At 37.8% G+C, this 21,544-nt stretch overlaps 1 protein-coding gene across 3 annotated transcripts in view; it reads right to left on the minus strand.

Moving 5' to 3' along the window:
- Positions 1 to 176: 176 nt before the first annotated feature.
- The window catches only part of SK (small conductance calcium-activated potassium channel), a 165,912-nt gene continuing 144,544 nt past the window's right edge, over positions 177 to 21,544 (minus strand). For all 3 annotated transcript variants that reach the window (XM_085480457.1, XM_029308792.2, XM_085480458.1), the window contains 6 exons: positions 20,775 to 21,196; positions 18,055 to 18,190; positions 16,065 to 16,175; positions 12,192 to 12,319; positions 11,997 to 12,066; positions 177 to 11,441 (listed from right to left, as the gene is read on the minus strand). In XM_085480457.1, the coding sequence (XP_085336583.1) occupies positions 10,836 to 11,441; positions 11,997 to 12,066; positions 12,192 to 12,319; positions 16,065 to 16,175; positions 18,055 to 18,190; positions 20,775 to 21,196 (1,473 nt within the window). In that variant the 3' untranslated portion in view covers positions 177 to 10,835. The remainder of the gene's footprint in view (positions 11,442 to 11,996; positions 12,067 to 12,191; positions 12,320 to 16,064; positions 16,176 to 18,054; positions 18,191 to 20,774; positions 21,197 to 21,544) is intronic.

The following is a 21,544-nucleotide window of genomic DNA, read 5'->3' on the forward strand; positions in this document are numbered from 1 at the left end:
TATTATTTGTTCTTCTCGACTGATTCTTTTCCATTTTATCATTCTGCTCTCTTGCTCACTTCCTTTCACTGTTGAAATTTTCCAGTCCTAATGACTCTCTTCTTATTCTTCTCGTTATTATAATGAGCCAAGGGAAATCGCTCGACATAGGGAACAAGAAAAAGACCGAAAACGCATCCTTCCGACTTGCAAATTTATTTGTTCTCGGCATGAAAACGCGTTGGTTCATAGACATCGTAATAGTTTACATACGCGCGTTCCGTCCCGTTCGTTAAATGGTGATCGATCAGCTTCGTAATTACACTAGTAGTTTTCAAAGAGTATCTCGACTGGGCCCTATTTTATTTTCAACGCAAGGATCGCAATTAAAATTAAATATCGCTTAGTGCCATGTCATTCGTATATTTTCTCTCCTTTAAAAATATGTGCTACGTTTCTGTCGCCGCTATATTATAGTTAAATTAAATACACGTGACGTATGTACATACTTGGCGCACAATCGCATATATCCCACATAATTACTGGTAATTTACTCGTCGCAAATTTACGCTCTTAATCACCGTTGATGTGTCGAGTCTAATAATGGAAGATACATAACTTGTCGTTCTCCGTTTCTCCTCTTGAAATTACACCCTCTGGTTTATTATAAACTTTACTGGGGTTATGCTTCCGTTCTCTTCTTCTTATTTCTTCTTCCATATAATTATCCCCTAAGTTGATCCTATCCTCGGAATTGATTAGATATTGACTACTTTCAAGATTCGTTGCGTGGGATTTGTTCTTTTAGATTAAAGCGACGCGGACGATAGCATCTCTTTCTTTTCCCTTAGTTAGTCTTAAGCTATATTAATCGCGTTCTCCGAGTTGGACGCTAATTATATCAATTAATTATTAGCGACTTCATTTTTTAAACACTTGGCAAATTTTCCCAACGCACAGATTTGTCATCACTTTCATGCCGCCATTCATAATTATAATTATAATTCGTGCATTCGCAACTGTATAATTTTCAAATTAATTTTACGAATAAAGTTCCTAAAAATGTATAAGCGATAAAAAAAATAGAACAGTAACATTGAATTTTTTCAAAATAGCGAAAGAATCAACGTGAAATTTTCGAGCAGAGTTCTTTAGCATTTTCTAATCGGTATCGAAAGAGGTCGAGTCTCGCGAAAAATTGGCACAAGCTCGCGAATGGCTAGTGATGAAAAATAATTCTTTTCGCCAAGATTTTATATATTTTTCCCCCTTTTTGGCGATTTTAACGCAAAGCGCTATCGTCCGCGTGAATCTTTGTTAAAAGCGAGAACCTCAGAAGAGCGTCGTCACAATCGTTCAAATCTAGGAATCACAGAAATGTCTGACTGCTCTTCGACAATCGACATCGTTTACATCTCATTAAATGTGTGTGTGTGTTGAGACGATAGTTATAATTATATATTATATATTTAAGAAACTATCTAATGAAATTACATAAAGAAATCTAGAAACCGAATTATTTTCCAAATTTCAAAAAAGCTCGCAAGTTCTAGCAAAGTCATGCTTAATTTAAAGAGAGCTCTAGGAATACGCAATTCCGACGATTATACTCAATATATTTCGTGGATCCCCTAAAATCTCACCTATATTTCTAATCATCTGCATAACAATTTTCAGAAAATGTCAAATTACACGAGAACTCTCTTTAAGCATAGATTCTAAATTGTTCAAAGGCGCAAGTTTTTTTTCTCAGAGTCGAAATTATGAAAGTATAAATTGTTCAAATCAAAGATTCTTCTTTCCTTATATTAATAATTTCATCGAAATACAGAATACCTCAGACCCTATCGAGTTCCGTTTCATTTACCACTTCAAAAGTTAGTCGAAGAACTCGCAGATGACGATGTATACGTAAATATAATGACATATATATATAATTATAACTATAATGAGAACAATCTTTCGACCGCGTAAGAGTTACATCGCGCCTTACATGATTTTCGAAACAGCGAGATGTAAATTATCAAACACGACACCCTGTGTGCTACTTTCTCGTGAGCTCGACCTGTCACGAAGTCGGCTCGATATCGAAAGGATACACAGAAGATGCAGCGTATTAGAAGGATGAGTCCCTTTTGAAAGGATCCTCCAAGTCCCTAGGTAGGATGATCGCTTCGCGAATCGCCTGGATTTCAAACTATCGATTTGTAGCAAACACGAATTTGATCAAGGAGACCATGAGCGTCCGCGGCATTTTTTTTCTAGAAGGGGGTCATAATTAACATTTTTTTAATTTAATTTTTTTATTATTTTATATTTTTATTTTTTTATATTAAATATGCAAATAAATTCCAGCGTTTTTTTTGTTATTCAAAAGGAGAGCAAATGCTTAACTTTTTTATTCTTGCTCTCCTCTGCGGACGTCCATGAAGGAGTCTGAGAATCATTGATGATATTCGTGGGTATGAGAATATTCGATGATCGAAGAAATAAAGTCCGGAAAAAATTAAGAAACAATTACGACTTGATTTTCTCCAAGAATTGCAACGATGATAATTTCTTTTGTGTGTAAAATTGTAAAATGCGATTTTTTTAGCGCGTTTTTAGACGAGTTGAAAGGAGCGTATATTTTTGAGAGATTGAAAGAAATATTTAAACAATGCGTTCTTTTTTCCGGGATTGGCGGGCAGTATATCTCTTGTATTTCTCTCTTTCTACATTCGTAATAAATCTCAGAGATGTAGCAAAAACTTTTTGCGAGAGACAGACGCTCCAGGTTGCTTTTAAGCGTATTTTATTTTTTACATATATACTTTTCTGGAATCTCGACTGGCAGATAATATTAACGTTAGACTATCGGATATTATTTGATGAAGGTGTTGAATCGTCACGAGAATATCGATCTGACATAATGATTTATGTGTTGAAACTCTGGAAAAAAATCATAAACGTACATATATATGTCCCGAATATAACAAACATCTAGATTGCGAGGATTTGAGATCCTACGAGGGGTCCGATGTTATAACAACACTTGAATTCAAACTTTAAAAAATTGCAAATCGCGAAGGATACACAGTCCTGAGTCTTCAATTTAATGCTCGACCATTTTGTTAATTTTAATGAATTTTTTTTCATAGATCTTTTTCGAAGATTCCGAGGATATTCGAAAAGCGTCATTCGCGACAGAATTTCAAGGATCCAAGATCTCCGAAGGTATAAAAAAAAAATCTGAAGAGTCAAGAGAGTTTTCCGAATCTTGAATTTGAAGATCCTCTCTCGGAACTCTTCGTCGAGAAGGATCGTTCGCTTCGAAGGATCTATTCGAGGGAGTTCTCCAGGATAGTGTCCACATATATATATATATATATATATATATAAATATATATATATCACATATACGTGTTCAGACGACAGTTGATCAGAGATGGAAGGTGGGATAGTCGTTGAATAGGAACGCGTTAACCGGTCGAACGTGTTTGAACCGCGAAGTTCCGTTCGCCTGTGTTCGAAGTTAATTTTATAGTCGATTCGTTTAGCGGAGTCTAAAAAAATATCGTTAAGTCTCGTCGTAAGAAAAGTTCGCTCTCTCGGTGTGTGCTTCGTATAGTATCAAAACCACTTTTTTTTTTTTAAAAGCCCTACGAGTTTTTTTTCTACCGCGATGATGCACTCGCATGCCTCTTGTTTTTTTATTTTTTTATTTTTTCATTTCTTTTTTAAACAGTGCGCGCCTCTTCGTTCTTTTCTCTAACGAATGTGTGTGTATTTCAGTTATTTTTATATACTCATATATACGTATATATATATTTTATATACTTTACTTTATCTCTGTATATATATATATATATTTTTTTTTTTATGTATATATACGTAATTATATATGTATGCTAATTTGTGCCTTGCCCTATGTCCGCCGTCGTAATTAAAGTAATCGAGAGACTAGTAATTAATTAGTAACAACTTACATATTATATATATATATATTTTAGCCAAGTTAGAATATATGTATATGGGTTTTTCTCTTTGGATATATATATATATATATATATATATATATATATATATATATGTATATGCTTTATATTTATATATAGACCTATTGCCCTAAACCTGTGTAGGAAGGAAACTTTCTCTAATCGTTAATAATAGTCCGTTTTGTTCCAAGATCGTGAATCGACTTATCGATGATGTGGGATCATCGCGTATGAAAAATGGGGAGGGAAAAATCGTCGCAAACAATACGGAGCTGTAACAGCGAAGTTTCACAGTGGATTATAATGCTGAATATCAATGACAAAGATTATAAATATAGGCGCGTTATATAATGTTGCGCGTTACGGTATATAATATCGAATTTTTCGTGACAAAAATGATGGCGGATCGTATAATGTCCTGTTTCGAAATGTCTCTTCAAGATACGTAGATGTTCGATGACATAGATTTCAAGACCTCGTGGTTACTTTCGTGTTTCGTGAGCTCGAAATTTGACAAGTCAACGTGTTTCCAAGTATTTCTAAACCTGGAAATTTAACTCAAAGTTGTAGAGGGCGAAATAAGAAATTTAGATTTTTTTACCTTCTATATAAGTGGTACTTGTACACTGGAAAAAAAATCTTGTTATACATTAACAAAAATTCTGTTCGAAAATGGAAACAAAATTACTGACTGAATTTATACCAGAATTCCTTTTAACGCAACAAATATCTTGTTTGCACAAGCAACTGATTTATTATGCAAACCAGATGCTTTTTGCATTAAAAGGACTTCTGGTAGAGATTCAGCCAGTAATTCTGTTTCCATTTATTTTCGAACAGAATTTTTGTGAATGCAACCAATTTTTTCCACTGCAGGATTCGAAAGCTTCAAACGAGTTTATAGCATGGATAAGAAACCAATTCTCCTGGAAGAGGATCCCGGATTAGTAAAACGATAAACTGATGCAAATGAAGTGAATAGAACGAGAATGGGACGAATCAAGTTTCTATCAAGTTACTGTGTACAGTGAAGACAATGACGAGAGACGATATTAACATGAGTATAACAACAGTGCGTTTACGCTGCGTCTTATGTGGGTTCTTCCAATGCTTTCAAAATGGAGAGAAAGAGAAAGAGAGATAGAGAAAGTGAGGAAAGAGAAAGAGAGAGAGAGAGAGAAAGAGGAAAAGAGGGCTCGTTAAAAACAAGGATTCCTTAATATGGTCGCTAGGTCACCCTATTTAGATTAATAGTTAATAATTTTACTTTAATTAGTTTTGTTGGTCATTTTATGTAACAGTTAGATGGCGACAGCCCGCTAGGTATAATTATATATTTTGGTATAAGATTTTTCCGTAAAGTGTCTCTCTGAGAGTTAAAACTCTACCGTTATATCATCGCCGTGTATATGACGATGTAATTTGTAATAATCATAACAATAACAATTAGAAACGAATATAGATATAGTAATAACCGTAATGCTCATATAAATTCGCCCCGAGGCTGCGCTCGCGTGCGTTTAACTTTTTTTTTTTTTGCTACTTTTCGTCTCGTTTATTTCTTTTTTTTTATTTAGTTTAATTTTGTTGGTCTAATTGCGTGTAAAGAGTTAAATCGATCACCGCTCTTCCGGATCTTCGACACCTCCTGTCTTCTATGTGAAGTATCGCATCGCGATTGGCTCTTAATATATAGTGTATAATCCATATCGCGCCGGAAATTATCGATCATTTTTTAGTTCCGGTTTGATTAACGAACCATCGTGATTATCCCGTCAAAAGAAGGAAGGAACCGTTTATGTTTTTTCACCGCTTCTCTTTGTTTTTTTTTCTTTTGCGCAGTGCACACTAAACTTAATATCCGAAAACTCGATAGTTAAAAATTAAGGAGTCGAAAGTACTTTTTGAAAGTGTCGAGATTGAAGATTTTGAGAATGTAGAAACCCCAGTATCCTACGTATTGTAAGAATCCCAAGTTTAAAGAACCGCGAATTCTGTATGTTTTCTTCTTTTTTTTCTTTTCTTTTTTTTTTGGGAAAGTAGTTTTACAAGTTTTCCTAAGATGAAGATTCTGCTCTCTTCTCATTCTTGAACCACAATTTCGCAGATTGCTCAAACTTACATTGATCTAAAGTTTGAATCATTCAAATTTTTTTCATCAGTTTAATCTAATATGATAAATATTCAAGATTTCAACATCTCGGAATTTCTCTAAATAGATAAATAAGATGAACGAAGACCTCGTATAAGATATATTTCGTCAAGTCTGCGTCAAATTTTATTTCAAGTGTATAGTATGGATTTTATAAGTCAACCTTTCCTGTTCTACAATTAAAGAAACAATTATAAAATTTCTATAGAATATCCCAAATAATTCTAACGCGTTAATCTTTAACAATTCTTAAAATATCAATATATATGATTAGCTTTTTAGATTTATATCTAATATAATTAATTAAATAACAAAATATTAAATTCTTTAGTTACTGAAATATTAATATAAAGTTCATTGCAAATTTATTAATATACTTACATTGAAATTCAACGCAGAGAGAAAGAGAGAAAGAGAGAGAGAAAGAGAGAGAGAGAGGAAAAACTTTATGTAATCTCCACGTATATCCAATGACACGAAATCAATTTGTCAACTTTCATCGTATTTGTGTGTGTGCATAATCTATATATTTATATATAGTTCGCGAGCAAAACGCACTTTTTCTCGTTTATAGATTTTTTCTCCCCTTCATCCTGATGTCATGTATAACTTCACTACGTCGAAGAGTTCGGTAATCATCTACGTACTTCATTTATTCCTCTTTTTTTTCCTATTACGTACTAACAATATTATCGAATCGATGTCTATATCACCTAAGCATCCGATATTGAGACTGTTTTAATTTTACGTTTTTTTTTTTTTATACTTGGCGTGGTCTTCCTGGCACCATATAATGCACTTTTAAGAAATCTATATAAAAATATCGTAGAGTTGTGTGTCGTGTCCAGTGCGTTGAGTCGCGAGCGAAAGAAGGATGCTCCTTAAATAGGAAAAAAGGCGAGAAAATGAGGAAATTGGAAGGAAATAGCGGAACAATCCGAGGGAAACTGATTAGACTGAAAAAAAATGGAAAAGAAAAGCAAAGCTGGTTATTACTCGACTAAAAACTTCATTCAGATAAAGAGACTGACTAACTAAATCAAAGAATTATCTTCACGTACACGAGATAGTCTTCCTATTCGAATAAAAGTTTATTCTGCGATAAAGTAGAGGATTTTTCTAAACTCAAAGTATCGATCGACACGAGAAAGCTTTTGAGGGAATAATGCTGCATTTTTCAAATAAATTGTTTGCTATTTTTTTTATAAACTATGTCACCTACATAAAAGATAAACAGAAACTGCGTTGTAAAAGTAAGCAGATGAATGGTGAAAGTTTATTGTAATATTTTTTGTGAAAAAAGAACCGCTTTGAATCCTTTCATTATATTGTAACCACGTGTAACTGTCTTTATTAACGGATTGCTATCAAAAAATATACTTATGAGAGGATGTAAAATATTTTTAAAAAATTTCTCGTAATGAAACGCACAAATTTGTTCATAGCAGTACTTTTTATTTTTCTCTCTCGATAAGGGTACCACTTTTACCGCTGAGTGAATTTCCAATTTACTAAAAGATAGCAAAGTATTCCAATCATCGAACAGTTTTACTTATCTCTTTTAGTCCTTAGTCGACTCTCTTATCTAGATGAAAAATCTGCCCAACTGGGAAAAAGAAAGGAGAGCAAGAAGAAAGATAAAAAAAAAAAAAAAAAAAAAAAATCGGATAAGGTGAGAAAAAGAGAGGGAAAGAGAGAGAGGGATAGTATGAGAACGTTGTGAAAATTGTGTCTGTTTTGGTCCCGTTTCGCATTGCGATTAGCCGCGAAACTACGCTTTCGAAATGAAACGATGACGGACAAGACAAACCAGGTCCCAGCTTTATCCGCGTTAGTGAGCTTTTTCCGCGTGAGCTTTTCCTTGTGAACGGTCGAGGATAAAGGCGGCTCGACCGAACCTTATCCCTTTCGTGAAATTAGTTCGCAGCGTTTAACAAACTCAATTAAACAACCTTAACAAGTAAAATATTTAAAAAATATATAAGATATATATATATATATATATATATATATATAACAAAGTATGGAAAAATAAAATTATTCTCTTTCATAAATATTTCTCAAAAATAGTCAAACAGCTCAAAGATTTAATTTCGACAAATAAATTCCATTTCAAATAATAAGTTTATTTAAAACTGAAGAAACCAGAAGCGCACAAACACGTTTCGTCTCTGATTTATTATTAAGGGATGAGAGTCGTTTGAACTCGCCTCGTAGAGCCTCAAGTAGAATCTCGACCTGTGCGAGCACAGATTGCCTTGGCAAACCTATACATCGCGTCGAGATCTGTGTACTTGCGTTATTTTATGTGTGAACATCTTCGGGACTAATAACGCGTCGGAAAGAATAGCGTTGCGTTATATGGCTGCAAATTACAGCAAAAACGTCACACCGTGCTCCGGAAGAAGAGCCGAACCTCGATCAATCCAAGATTCTTCCAAGATCCGAAGAATCTGAACCGTCATCCATCTCACAACCGATTGGACAATCGTAAAATTCGCATTCGGCTCTTCCCGGGACACTCTGTATCTTTGGCGCATCAGGCTTTTCTTCGTTCATCATCCCTTCTTCGCCGAATAACACCAAGAACTAAAAATACTAAACGCTAATTTTTGGATAAGAGAAAAAAAACCTGCAAAAAAGCAATTAATAGATAAAAGAGCGATAATTACAACCCCTATATATCGTTCTTTGAGCAATAAATTACTTTTCCTGTATCGATCGTAAATTAACGTAGGAGCGTTTAAAATTACAGGCACGCATGAACGAAAAAAAGCGAACGCCTCGGGAACGGAAAGTCGTTGGCAAATAATTACTTTCCCATTGTCTGGTCGATTCGTTTAATTAAGCCTACCCCTCTACCTTCGCGCGGTCGTGGTTCCATTATAAAAAATCCTCATCCCCTTCCCACCCCTTCCCTCTACCTTTCAGTGGAAACGTAGCCGCTTGCTTTTTTTTTGTACCCGTGCGCCATAGAGAGTACAAGAGTATTACACCTAACAATATAATATCCTACGTAACCTACGGACGTTAAAGCGGATAAGATCACTTTGCATTCTCTCTCTACTCGTTATTTCTTGGACACCCGTCGGGTTCGCGCCGGCCCTTAAAGCGCGTTTTTCATGCGCGCCGTTAAATAGGGGAAAAAAAAAAGAATTGTTTCGTCGATTCAACGCTGTTAATTTAATATCTCGCAAGTGTATATAGGCCGGGAAAGATATACGGTTAGGTGTATGCGGAAAAATAATAGAGAGGAGGAATGTGTATACGCACGCGAAAAATATTCCACAGTTTCACGAATTATAAAGTACCAGAGTACAATCGCGTAAATCTAGCGTAAAATTGTGATCCCGAGTCCTTGATATCCGAAAGTGTGCGGCAAACAGCCGTAACTATGATAATAGATTTTCCTCAAACGAGCGGAACGCGAAAGAATGTCAGTTCCCAGTTTTGCTCAGAACATATTAGAAACTGTTCACTTTTTATAGCCCCCTCGTCGTTCGAATAATGCACATACGAATGGTTCATTATACGTATAGACCATTTTATACTTTACCTCGGGCATCTCTCTCTCGAGATCAGCGCCAGATCCTATAGGACTTTGTAGGGCGACGTATGAGCTATGAATATAATACAATGGCCCTTTTGTGAAGGCGCTTCCGCCCCTTTGGAGAGGGAAAAGGGACAGTTTACCTTTAACCGCGCGCGAAAGGCTTTAAGTGCCAGCTTGGTTTACCTCCGGGCTAGTCCTTGTCCGCACACGCTTCCTGTACACACACGTCATGCCTGTACGCTCTCTCTCTTCGCAAGAGTATACAGAGATACAAGGTGGAGAGTATTCTGTATAGATGCGTGTGTATGTGTGTGTGTGTGTATGTCGAGAATGTACATTTAATTATTAAGAAAACAGTTATTCAGGCACGCAAGTTGGGCAGGGGAGCAGCGCGCAGCCAGTGGAAGAAGCCGCGCGTACCTTGAGAGTTCATCTCCTCCACTTTGATCGATCCTTTACTGCGAGTATAGAGTGTAATTTGTTGATTTTTCATTCTCTCGGTCGCGCTCGACTGTATCCGTCTTGTACAAAAAAAAAGAGAGAAAAAAATCCGATCCCTTTTAATTGCGTACTTGTGTCAAAATTGACTGACTAGCTAAGAATTGTGAGGATTGGAAGGGATCGAGCAGAGATTGACGAAAGTAGGCGATTAAATGGATGCAGAGAAAGTCGATGATTCCTTTGAGGAATTTGTTGAAGGCAAAAAGAGATAAAACAGCGTTTCGACCAGTCGTCACGTCCACGGTTTCTTAATTCAATCGCTTCATTCCAAGTGTAACTCCTCGAGGAGAGACCCGAAGGTGCGCGCGGGACGCAAAGAAGGCCCACCCTTAGACGAGTTTCGCGCGAAAAACAGACGGCCGTGGGTTTCTGTCAATCTATAATAACCGCTCTCGCTTAGAACAGTGTCCCTTTGCAAATGGCGAACTCAAAGAATTGTTTTTCAGCGAATCGAAGGAAACATCATCGCGATACAGACTGTATCTTATTAGGACACACCGGTCTAGACGGGAACCCTCTCGTATTGGTTTGTGCGAACCTCCGGCCGATCTATTGAATTTCTCCCGGCAGTACTATTGTAATACGTGTGATCGCGGCGATCTGCAAATTCCGCGGAAACCGACGTCTCTCTCGGGGCCTCTTAGTACGAGTGCTGCGGCTGCAGAGACGAGACTCAGCTGTGCGCCGACGTGTCCGAGCCTTGGCTGTTGCCTAACCCGCCCATGCCGGCCTGGGAGGTGAGTCTGGTAGCCGACTGCGAGGTCGTCGTGGTGACCGTGGCGGAGTGAGTGAGGCCGTGATGCCTACCGGTCTCCGGCACCAGGTGCGGCGTCCGGCTGGATACGGGCGGTAAGACCGGACTGACCGGCCACGGATGCAGGGACATGGTGCTGGGCGCGCTGGGCACGCTACGCGAGTGCGGCAGGAGAGGGGAGTTGGAGAGGCTGGCGAGAGGGTGGTGTGCGGCGACGGACGAACTGCCACCACCGGAAACGCCCAGGCTGGTGCCCGACGAGATGGTCCCACCTCCGCCGCCGCCGGAAGCCGCCATGGCTACCGCGGTGTCCGGATGTAGGAAATTACGTCGCTGCTCCATCCGTTCCGCGTGCTGGGCCAGGCACCGAGTCAGCTCTTCCGGCAGCATCTCCAGCTGACCCTGCAACGAGGTCAGCTTCTCCTCTAGGCCGACCATACGGTCCTCCAGACCCACTAGACGCTCTTCCACCGAGTCCTGCCGCGTACTCATGTCCGAGACGATCTCGTACACGGTGTTTTGCGTCTGTCGAGACCAAGATTAGACATTATAGTTTGCGATGAGATTGGGAAAAAATACGATACAACTATAACGCGAATGAATGGGAACCAGTCCGTAATAGCACACCTCGTATTCGAAAGACATTCAGAGGATACCCAGCCCAAGCAACATCACGTCTAAAAACGGGACATAAGACGTCTTGAAGATATCTCATTAGCGTCTTAAGATATATTTTAATATGATGTCTAAAATACATCTTAATGATTCCTTTAAGACGTATCTTATGTCCCAATTTTAGACGTTTTGTTGTCTAGGAGAAGCTATCCAGAAGACATTCGAATATCCTCAGGATATTCTCTGAACGTCTTTGGGATATGTGTGCTGTTAGGAGTATTAATTTTACAAAATTAAATCTCGGGCAAGAATATATTATTTGGAAAAACTGCTTTATGTAAAAGAGCCTTCGAGAACTAATCCTCTTCAAAGCTCCCGGTCAAAGCTCCATTCGCTGTTGCAATATTCCATCAGGCTTTGCAAGCGGAAAAGCGGTTTCTCTCGTTAGCGCTGATGAATCCTTACCTTGGCCATGTCCGTTATAGTGTTGGCGTTGTCCATCAATTTGCGCTGATCCATTTTCACCTTTCTGAGTCTGAAATGTCGAGGTAGTTGCGAGATAGAGTTATGCGATTACGTATATACAGCCTACATCGTGTAGAGCCCGCTCTACCGCGCTATTTCTGTGATCGCGACCGAGAGTGCGGAATATCGACTTACGCATATATAGCTAGGAGGAATTTCCGCTGATGGGTCCGCACGCGTCCAGGATTGACGCGCTTCACCAAACGGGTGTGCTTGTAGATCAGCCACGTTTCCCGCAACACGTTCGCCGCGGCGTTCTTCAGCTGTAACAGAGTCGCGCTTATTGTTAGATGATCTTTTAATTATCTAGATAATAAAGATTTTTAAATCATCTAGATACAAGATAAAATTATATGGCGATTCACCTAGATAACTATTATTTTAAAACCCCTTATGTAAACACGGTTATGAGAAAATGTAAATTATAAAAGGGATATATAAAATATATTCGTACTTTTATATTTTTAATGCTTATTGCTCAAGTTCTACTAATTAAGTATCTTCATGTGCTTTGACTCTAAACCGAATTATCTGAACATTATTCTAAATAATTTCGTAAAGATGACATTTTTTTAAGATTTGCAGATTTATAGATAATAATACATATTTTCAATGTCTATATAAAAATAAGATGACGTCAAATTTTATCTAGATCATCTATACAATTTTAGATGGCAAACACTGCATGTCATGTCAGCCCATTCAGCATCAGCTGACTCTCGTCAGCGACGAGATCGTTGATACTTTGTCAAAAATCTCTTTTTCTCTCTTTTTTTTGAAAATGTTCAAAATTTTCGTTTCGGACAGCGCCGATGAAAAGATCGTATCTTGGGGATTACAGTTTTGTTTTCATAAGAAGTAATATTGGCAACACGCCATATAGTTCATAAATTTTTAATTGAAAACAACCACGCGCTGCGAAAATTATTATTCAAAGTATATATTCGCCAAGTAAACATTATACTGCGCCATTAATCGCGTAACTCGTTAGCTATGACAGTATTCACGATGTCACGGTTAATTAACCCTTTCAGGACCGCGGGGATAATTTGTCTCGAAGAATGATTAACGATCCGAGAATATATATTTTCGGATTAAAATATTGCGTTTTATATAAACCTCACTTTAATGAGAAAACTTTTTAAAAAATATTATGCAATTTTTTTTTTTGACATTTACAATTTTCTCTCTCTTTCTCTCGGAAAAATGTACACTCGCTCCAAACTATATATGCGTTGAGAAAAAATCGAGGATTTGACATTTGTTTGTTACCGCTGATGAAATCAGATCGATTCAGCTTATGTAATGACGTGAAAAAAAAAAGAGATATGCATCCGAGGGTTAAAGCGACGTAAAAAGACTCGTCGATACGGTTATGTGTATAGCTCTACGTTACCACTCCTTGATATTTGCAAGGTTTATAAATAACGCTGGCTAATAATTATTTCAGTAGCCGTATGGTTGAAGGTTTCGATCCAGAAGTGGAGAGAAGCGACCGTATACTTATGCAACTTATGCTCACATGCGACAAATTTAAATTACGCTAGGCATATATTGTACATCTCAATATCTGTAATTAACGATTTTTTTTTTTAATTTTTACAAAGGCACGAGGAGAAATATACTTTCAAACTATCTCGTAATTTAATAATGTCAAAGAAAGCACGATGGAATATATATATTAAAATATGCTTGTATTTTCACGAAAAGGAAGTTGCGAATCGCTGCATATGACTTGCGACACGAACGATCGATTATATCATGATTTGCAACGAGTCGCCAATGGTTTCTTCGCGAAAGAAAGAAAAGTGGATAGAGAAGCCCCGGTCTTCATATTATTATTTTTTAATTCCAAGTAATTGATATCTCTCTAAATTTGTCGAATCTAAAAAAACCTCGACGAGTTTCTTAATTTTCTCGCGCCGTTGTATACTTTTCTTTAACTTTTACATCTTAATAATAAGGCTTTCAAACGCAAGTACATTTTCTGAAACTTTTAATTCTCTGCCTCGGCAGTGTCCCCGAAACTTATTTCTGAACTTGGAATTTAAAATTAACGAAACGTGGCGACAAATTATGGCATCCACTCTTGTTACAAAGTGTTCCAGATACGTCAAAATTCTTTGTGCAATAACTGGAAAGTACTTACAAGTTTTTTTTAGCAAGCCTTTTATCATCGACTTTACGATTTACTCGCCGAGTTGCCTTTTATTTCCTTGAAAGTTTGTCGAGATCGAATCGATCGGACGTCACATTCCTTTCATGATGACAATGATACATTAACTGACTTCCTCGTCTCAAGTCTCGACCTATCATCCAGATAGACGATACTATCTACTTTTGACAGGAGCGCTTTCTCTTATCCTCGTGTGTTTGCACTCGTGTCCTTGAACTTCGACGCAGACTCTCGGCTTCAGAATCTTCGCGTTTGATGCTCAAGATGTTTACAAATTTATATTGAGGATTTTTTATAATAATTTTTAGATTTTATTTTTTGTTTAAATTTGTAAGAGAAAAAAAATTCTGTTTCGAGTTCTTACGGCTCTCCTTTTCTTTAATCCGCAGTCTCGAATCTCAAGTATCGCGATGTCAAAGTTAAGAATTCCGATTGGTAACGAAGGGAAGCCTGTCTTGTCTAAAGGTCAAAGCGACTTCGCCGACCGACTTCATGCAGCTCTCTGCTTATTTCCGAGGCAAAGCCTTGCTCAGTGGGATACTTTCTTATTATGTGGTTCAACCGGAAAATTACGTCACGATATACCTAACCTGAAGAGTGATATATCCATCGTGCTTTCATTACGTGCTTCATTCGCTTTCCCGATTCTTCGATGAGATAGCCCTGGCCTTAGACGAATGTATTTGTGGTCTTGAAAGAAGATCTGTCTTAAAACCGCGTTCTCTCCGATTCTATCTTTAAGAAACTTTACTTTTGAATCTTTCAAACGTATCATCCTTCGATATTTCCATCGCGGTTTATAGATATTGTAACGGAAAGAGGAACAAGTGTCGAGAGAATCTCGTCGAGTTTAAGAAAATCTACTTTTGAATCTTTTCGAGGTTCTGCAAATTACAAATTTTATAATTTCTCTGTCTGATTTTTTATTTAAAATAACACAAGGATACTTATCGCGAATGCGTATTCGAAGAATAGCGTTCGAGAAAATTCAACGTAGCATCTTCTTTTGCATAAACTTTGATACACACATAGACAGCTCGTTTCACTTTAGAAACTTATTATTTGCTATGCATATCATTAAAAGTTGCTATCCTCTTTAATTCAGAAACTTGCGCAAACCAAACGTGCGATATATAGCGTAGCATAGTTGATTGTTAAACAACGATTCCGATATTCACTAAAATTTTCAGTTTAATCCTTTGCGTTATTCAAGTGCTTATTTGAACAAAACAAAATCCTTTTATCACGTTATAAAAATTCTATTCAATCTTTCTTATTTTAGAGATTTTTTTATCTAGTTTACGACTAAAATATTATATAAAAAAAATTATCGATAAACAAAAAGCTTGAAACACATCTCTCGCTACTTAAGCCACTTTACAAGTTCAATGAATGTTTAAGCAAAAAAAGTTTCAATTGCGAAGGAGTTAGCTTGTAGCTCACAGTAAATGTCTATCTCTTGATTGTCGATCGATATAAAAGCAGTGTAGACTATTATGAGCTATTATAAATTGGTATAGACTAAAGGTTTTACTGTTCTCTCTATGAGAATCGAACATCTTCTCTATAGAAACCGAAAATATAACCCTTTAATATAATTTATAATCCATGATGTTCGATTAATGGATTCCTGTCTATGCATTTTGCATAATAGTTTTCGCTATTAATTTAAAATTTACGTCACTAGACCGGAATAGCACAGCAAGAACGTTTTGCTCTCTACGACATAGTATAAAAAATTCTCCGCCATATTAAAATACTACGTAAAGGTTACCATTAACGTAAAGGCCTTGGAATTCTATGGATAAAGTGATATGTTACAGTGGTCTTACCCTTTTGGTCAATTGCGTGTCCATCATGAAGTTATGCACGTGTTTCTCCGCCCGCGTAAGTTCGAGCTTCCTGGAGACGACTGCCACCAGCAAAGCCGTGCATCCGGCGCCCTAAAAAATTCAAAGAAAAATATGTTCTTCCTTTCTCGCATCTCGTTTTCGAGAATTTACATCCAGGCCACTAAATTTTTATCCAAACTTTAGTTTAGGATACTTTAGTTTCGAATTTTTTTCCTTCTCCTTTTTCTTTCTTTTCTTTTCCCCTTATTACTATTTCATTATAGATAGTATTTATAGATATGTTATAGATTTTATTTTGGTTGAATTTAAGAGCTTCATTCTATCTCCATTATTTTGCAAACTCAATAGAAATTATAGCTAACTAAGTATTCTCTTTTGTATTTGGGCTATTTCAATACTGTGATACTAGGTACTACTAATATGATCAAGGTCTGCTTTTGCGCCAAAAAAAAAAAATCTAATATGATTTCTGTCTCAGAATAATACTATTAATTTTTTTAAGTAACTTCTCATTCTCATTAATTTAATTGTTTCGTTGGAAAATGGGATGTTTCTCTACACGAGATTTCCGTGAACAGCCAGAATCCCAGAGCCAGTAATTCCACATAATTTACATGATGCAACCAGCTTGCGTTAATGCGCACGGGAGAAGGGAAATTTTACAAATGAAAGGGAGCGAAGAGGATAGGTGGAGACTTTAGAAATGTATTGTAGCGACTCGTGCTCGGAACTGGACTTCCGGCAACAAGCATCGGTGCTCGCGCGCGGCGGAAGTTTGGCGAGAAATTGGCTAGCATCTCTGGAAGCAGCCGCGCGTTGGTTGCCAGCTCTCTCGGAGGATAGTTACGAATTAACGGGAGTTAGGGATTAACTCGTGCGAGCGAGACACCGAACGGAAGGAAGGTTGCATATAACAATGAGGAACGACTTCCCACATTCCCGTGGGAGAGAACGAACGTGGCGTTTATTGTGTCCTCCGTCGCCTTTAATTACACAGACAGACGGTCCCGTTACCGTGTTAAGAGACCCGACGGAACGATGAAGGGGCTATGCAAATCAGGACGAGCGATTTGTCACAATGATCGAATCGCGCGATCGATCGCTTATATTACGGTCTGTAATAAAGCCCCTGGTTTAACGCGAGAGTTACATCGAATTTACATGCCTGCGGAGTTTCGCGAGTCTCGATATACTAGGTGTATTGAACAGGCGTGGAGTGTCTACTATGTAACATAAGTGGTAGTCGTATGGGCAAACCTCAGGCTGTATTTGTATTCCTCTAATAAAAAAAAGTACTAGGTGTATCTAAATGGTCTGTATAAACTTTCGGGATATGTTCCAGAGACGAAAACGAGCAGAAATAAAAGTCTTATAAACATGGGGTCAAAAACGCTTCTTTTTAGAGTTATAACGGTTTGAAGCTTTCTTGCGGTATAGAAGAAATTATCACGTTAAATCGTATAGGAGTTGCAAACTGTATTTATTTATTTCTACGGATATAATAAGACAGTACACTTGCTCAAAATGGCCTCCGTTATAGATTCCAAGAAAGTCTAATAATAAATAATTCTATAAACAAGCGTTTTCGACCCCATGTTTACATGACATTTTCTGCTTGTTCTGGTCTCTGGAACTTATTTCCAAAGTTTCTACAGATTCAGATGCACCCTGTATACATAAATGCCAGTGTGGCCCCGTAATTCGCGGTAACCTAACCTCGGCCTCGGCAAGGAATTAACGACCGTGACGACTGGTGATGCATGTAACGCGGTGTCTGTAACCGATGTGTTTGGGGACCGGGATAATTGTCCGGCGTAATTGCACGTCCGGAATTAAAGGATCCTTATTTTTCCAAAGCCATTTTCCCTCTCAAGGAGTTTCATCGCGCGCATCTGGTTGGAGACACGTGTCTCACACTGATCGCTCGCGATCGGAAAGGATTTGGTGCCGGGTTACGTTCTGTCCTTACCATCATTCCGGTGGAGACGGCTATACCTCGACCGCAGTATGTGTTGGGCACAATGTCGCCGAAGCCGACGCTCAGGAAAGTGATGGCGATGAGCCACATGGCGTTGAGGAGATTTGCGTGTTCCTCGTCGTGGAACCTGTCGTAGCAAAGCGACAAGCGCATTATTTCAACGACGAGCGCAACGACAATACATTTTGCTACTTTCAAGCCCCACAATCCCACGGATCAGACATTTTTATAATGATTGCATTAATAATAAGTGAATAATACATTGACGCAAATCAAAAAATAGTTCGATATTTAAATTTCGAAAAACTTTGAAATCATTTTAGACTACAATACCCAAGACTCAAAATACAAAGCTGTAATTTAGAAAACAAGGACCTATTTAGAATTCTACTCAAAATCTAGAGAATTATATATATATATTATTAAATTTTTCCATTGTAGTTTAATTTTCTTGATATCTTTCGGAGAGGTATAATTTCTAAAAATCAAATTTGTTGGTCCTTGTTTAATAGGGGTCCGCTATTCATCTTATCATATCCAGCATTCAATCTTTTATCCGGGATAAGCATTAGGGCAACTACGGCAAGTTGAGGCATGAATGATAGCGTTATTATGCCCCCCGTGAGATTCATTATCGAACACACGAGGAAGATGCGGGTGTCGTAATCTACGTCGTAAAGTGGTTTTAACGACCGTATTACACAGTTTGGTCGACGTTACACAATTTCGTCTTCGTCCGCATTTTTTTAGAGTTCTTCGATATCTGCGACTCAGAATCGGAATCATTCAAAGTAAATAAAATTGAGGAAGATAAAAATATCAAGGATAAATCAAAGTAAAGTTCTAAATAATGAGACGATAAATGCATAATGTGACCCCTCTACTTTAATTTTTTTGTTATTCACTTTCTATAAAATTGGTTGTTTGCGTTTTGACGTGACGGACAATTCGCCCTATAAAAATCCCATGAATCCAACAAATTATTCTGATAGCAACATTGATTGCATAAATGATTGTCGGCCGTGTACCGTGAAAATCGCGTTACCGTCGTGGAAATTCGCGCTGTCACATATATATATATATATATATATATATATATATATATATATATATATATATAGTATGCGCGGACGCATACTGAATAAAATACCATTCGGATTTCCCGACAATTTCCGACTTCATAATCCGAGCGTGAAAACTGGCCGCAGGGCCCGCGCTCGTTTACGGCAAATACGAGAGAACAAAATTATCAAATTCTTTTAATTTTCAATGCAAATATAGAGCCGCAAATTCAATAATTTCATTAACCATAGTTGATTTACATTAGCGAAGTCATCGCGTTATCATAATTTTGTAAAATCAATTGAAAAGAAAATTTATACAAACGCACGTGTATATGTAACAATTTTTATCAAATTGATGTAAAAAGATTTTTAACAGCAAAAAGATATTTAACAGAGTAAATAAAGTTAATTACAATATTTTATATATATATAAGCTGCGATAAAGATTTACGAGAACATAATTTATAATTATATATAATTGATAGAATTGTGATATATTTTAAATATTTATTCAATTTATTAACGCAACAATGCTAACAATAAGAGAGAAGTTTAAATAAATTGGTTCGATGCAACCACTTGTTGGGAAAATTTTACCATCGTATAAACATCAATATTCCACGCGCGTGCACTATTTATTTAAAATAACCGGATCATCAGAGTAAGTATCGAATGATTGAAATTTCTTTCATAAATATCGTTCGCCAAACGGAATTTTCCACATTGATATCGACATATCTGCGATGTACTTGCGTATTCATCCAGTGTCAATGGAAACAGTGTCGGGAAGTTGAATGTTCCCATACCATTATCGGGATACTATTATCATAATCGACTATCGGAAAAGGTGGAACGCGATAAATCAAATGCAAAAGCGCACACGTTTTCAATGATCGACCCCCTCAGGCGTATGAAACAATGAAATAGTTTCGATCGCGAGTTCACCATCGAATCGTTCGAAGGACTTTCCGTCCAAATGTCGGACAGGTGGAGAGATCAAGCATTAGCCGGAGTGATAAATATTTAAGCTTGTGGATGGGCGAAGAGAGGATCCCGTCCATTAAGGAAGCACCATTTTATTGAGGCGACGAGGATAGGAAAGTCTCCTTTTCCTCGCTTCTAGCACCTGACGGGATCTTCGGGAGCGACCGTCCCGATATTGCCTGGGCAGAGATTGATTATTCCTGAAATCGCGGCGCGGCTATATTTACGGGGAGAATTTAATTATCAGCCGGTCTCTCTCCAGGAATCACTAAATTCCAACGGCGATCGTCGACGACCGACCCTAATCGAGATTCTGTCTTCCCGCTTCCTTCCTCTTTCCCGCAAGTGTACCGAGATTTATGATTACGTCGCGGCATCTCTCGCGATAGATGGTCGCGCCATTAGGTCATAGATCAATCATCGTACGCAAATGAGTCCACTCGGTCGTACACGATTCCAAAATGCATTGTCACTGTTTCTCCTGTTCTTGTTGATTAATGGATCGTGTGAATAATATGGAACAACTACTGTTACTTTACTAGTGGAGCGAAATGTAACAAGAAGATAAAAAACATTGTTTCCCAAACCGGAGAAGAAATCAACAAACTAGAAGAAAAAACGGAGAACGAAGGAAAAGGCTGATTACTTTAATAGATGACTCACCTTTCGCACTGTCGCAACGTCCACGAGGCGATGATCCACAGGGAGACCATGAAGACCAGGAGCACCGTACCGGGGCAAATGGTCATCAGGGTCTTGAGGACGAACCTGGTGTTAAAGTTGATGCGATTCAAGGCCCCTATGCTACGCGACGACGCGTCCGTAAAGAGCTTCGAGTGCAGCAGCATCACACGACAGATGAGGTAGAGCCTGAGGAACATGGGCAACGAGAGGGTGACGTCATACGGCACCCACTTGGAACCGATGTCGCCGTTCTTGTTTGCCAGCTTGGTCGTCCACAGGAAGTAGTACTCGCCCGGTATCGGGTGAATCGCGCAGATCGCCAGCTCCACCGAGATCTGCGCGATCCGCTGCCAGGTCATCGCGATCCGCCAGTCGTCCGCGCAGTTATCGATCATGAACAACTGTCGACAGACAAATTTGACAGGTCATATATACACGAGTGTATGCAAAATCCTCTCCCTCGACTTCCTTAAGTGGGGATGCTGCTGTTGTTCTGTTTTACCGACTTTAAGTTAGGTTAGGTTCACTTTTTATTGAATATACATATATAATTAATTCAAGTACGAATCTTTTGATACAGGCTTTTAATCTCATTTTTATTACTTTTGTATTATTCTTTCATGTCATCTCTATTGAAAGCGCCTTATTTTGTGCACAAATAAACTGCAGAACTTTTGTATTAAATAAGTATTGTTATGAGCTGATGCAAGAGGCCGATAAAAAAACTAATTTTTTAAACTTTTATTGGT

The sequence above is a fragment of the Nylanderia fulva genome, unplaced genomic scaffold (assembly GCF_048542155.1).
Source record: "Nylanderia fulva isolate GAGA-0341 unplaced genomic scaffold, ASM4854215v1 Scaffold15, whole genome shotgun sequence".
In the NCBI taxonomy this organism is placed as follows: domain Eukaryota; kingdom Metazoa; phylum Arthropoda; class Insecta; order Hymenoptera; family Formicidae; genus Nylanderia; species Nylanderia fulva.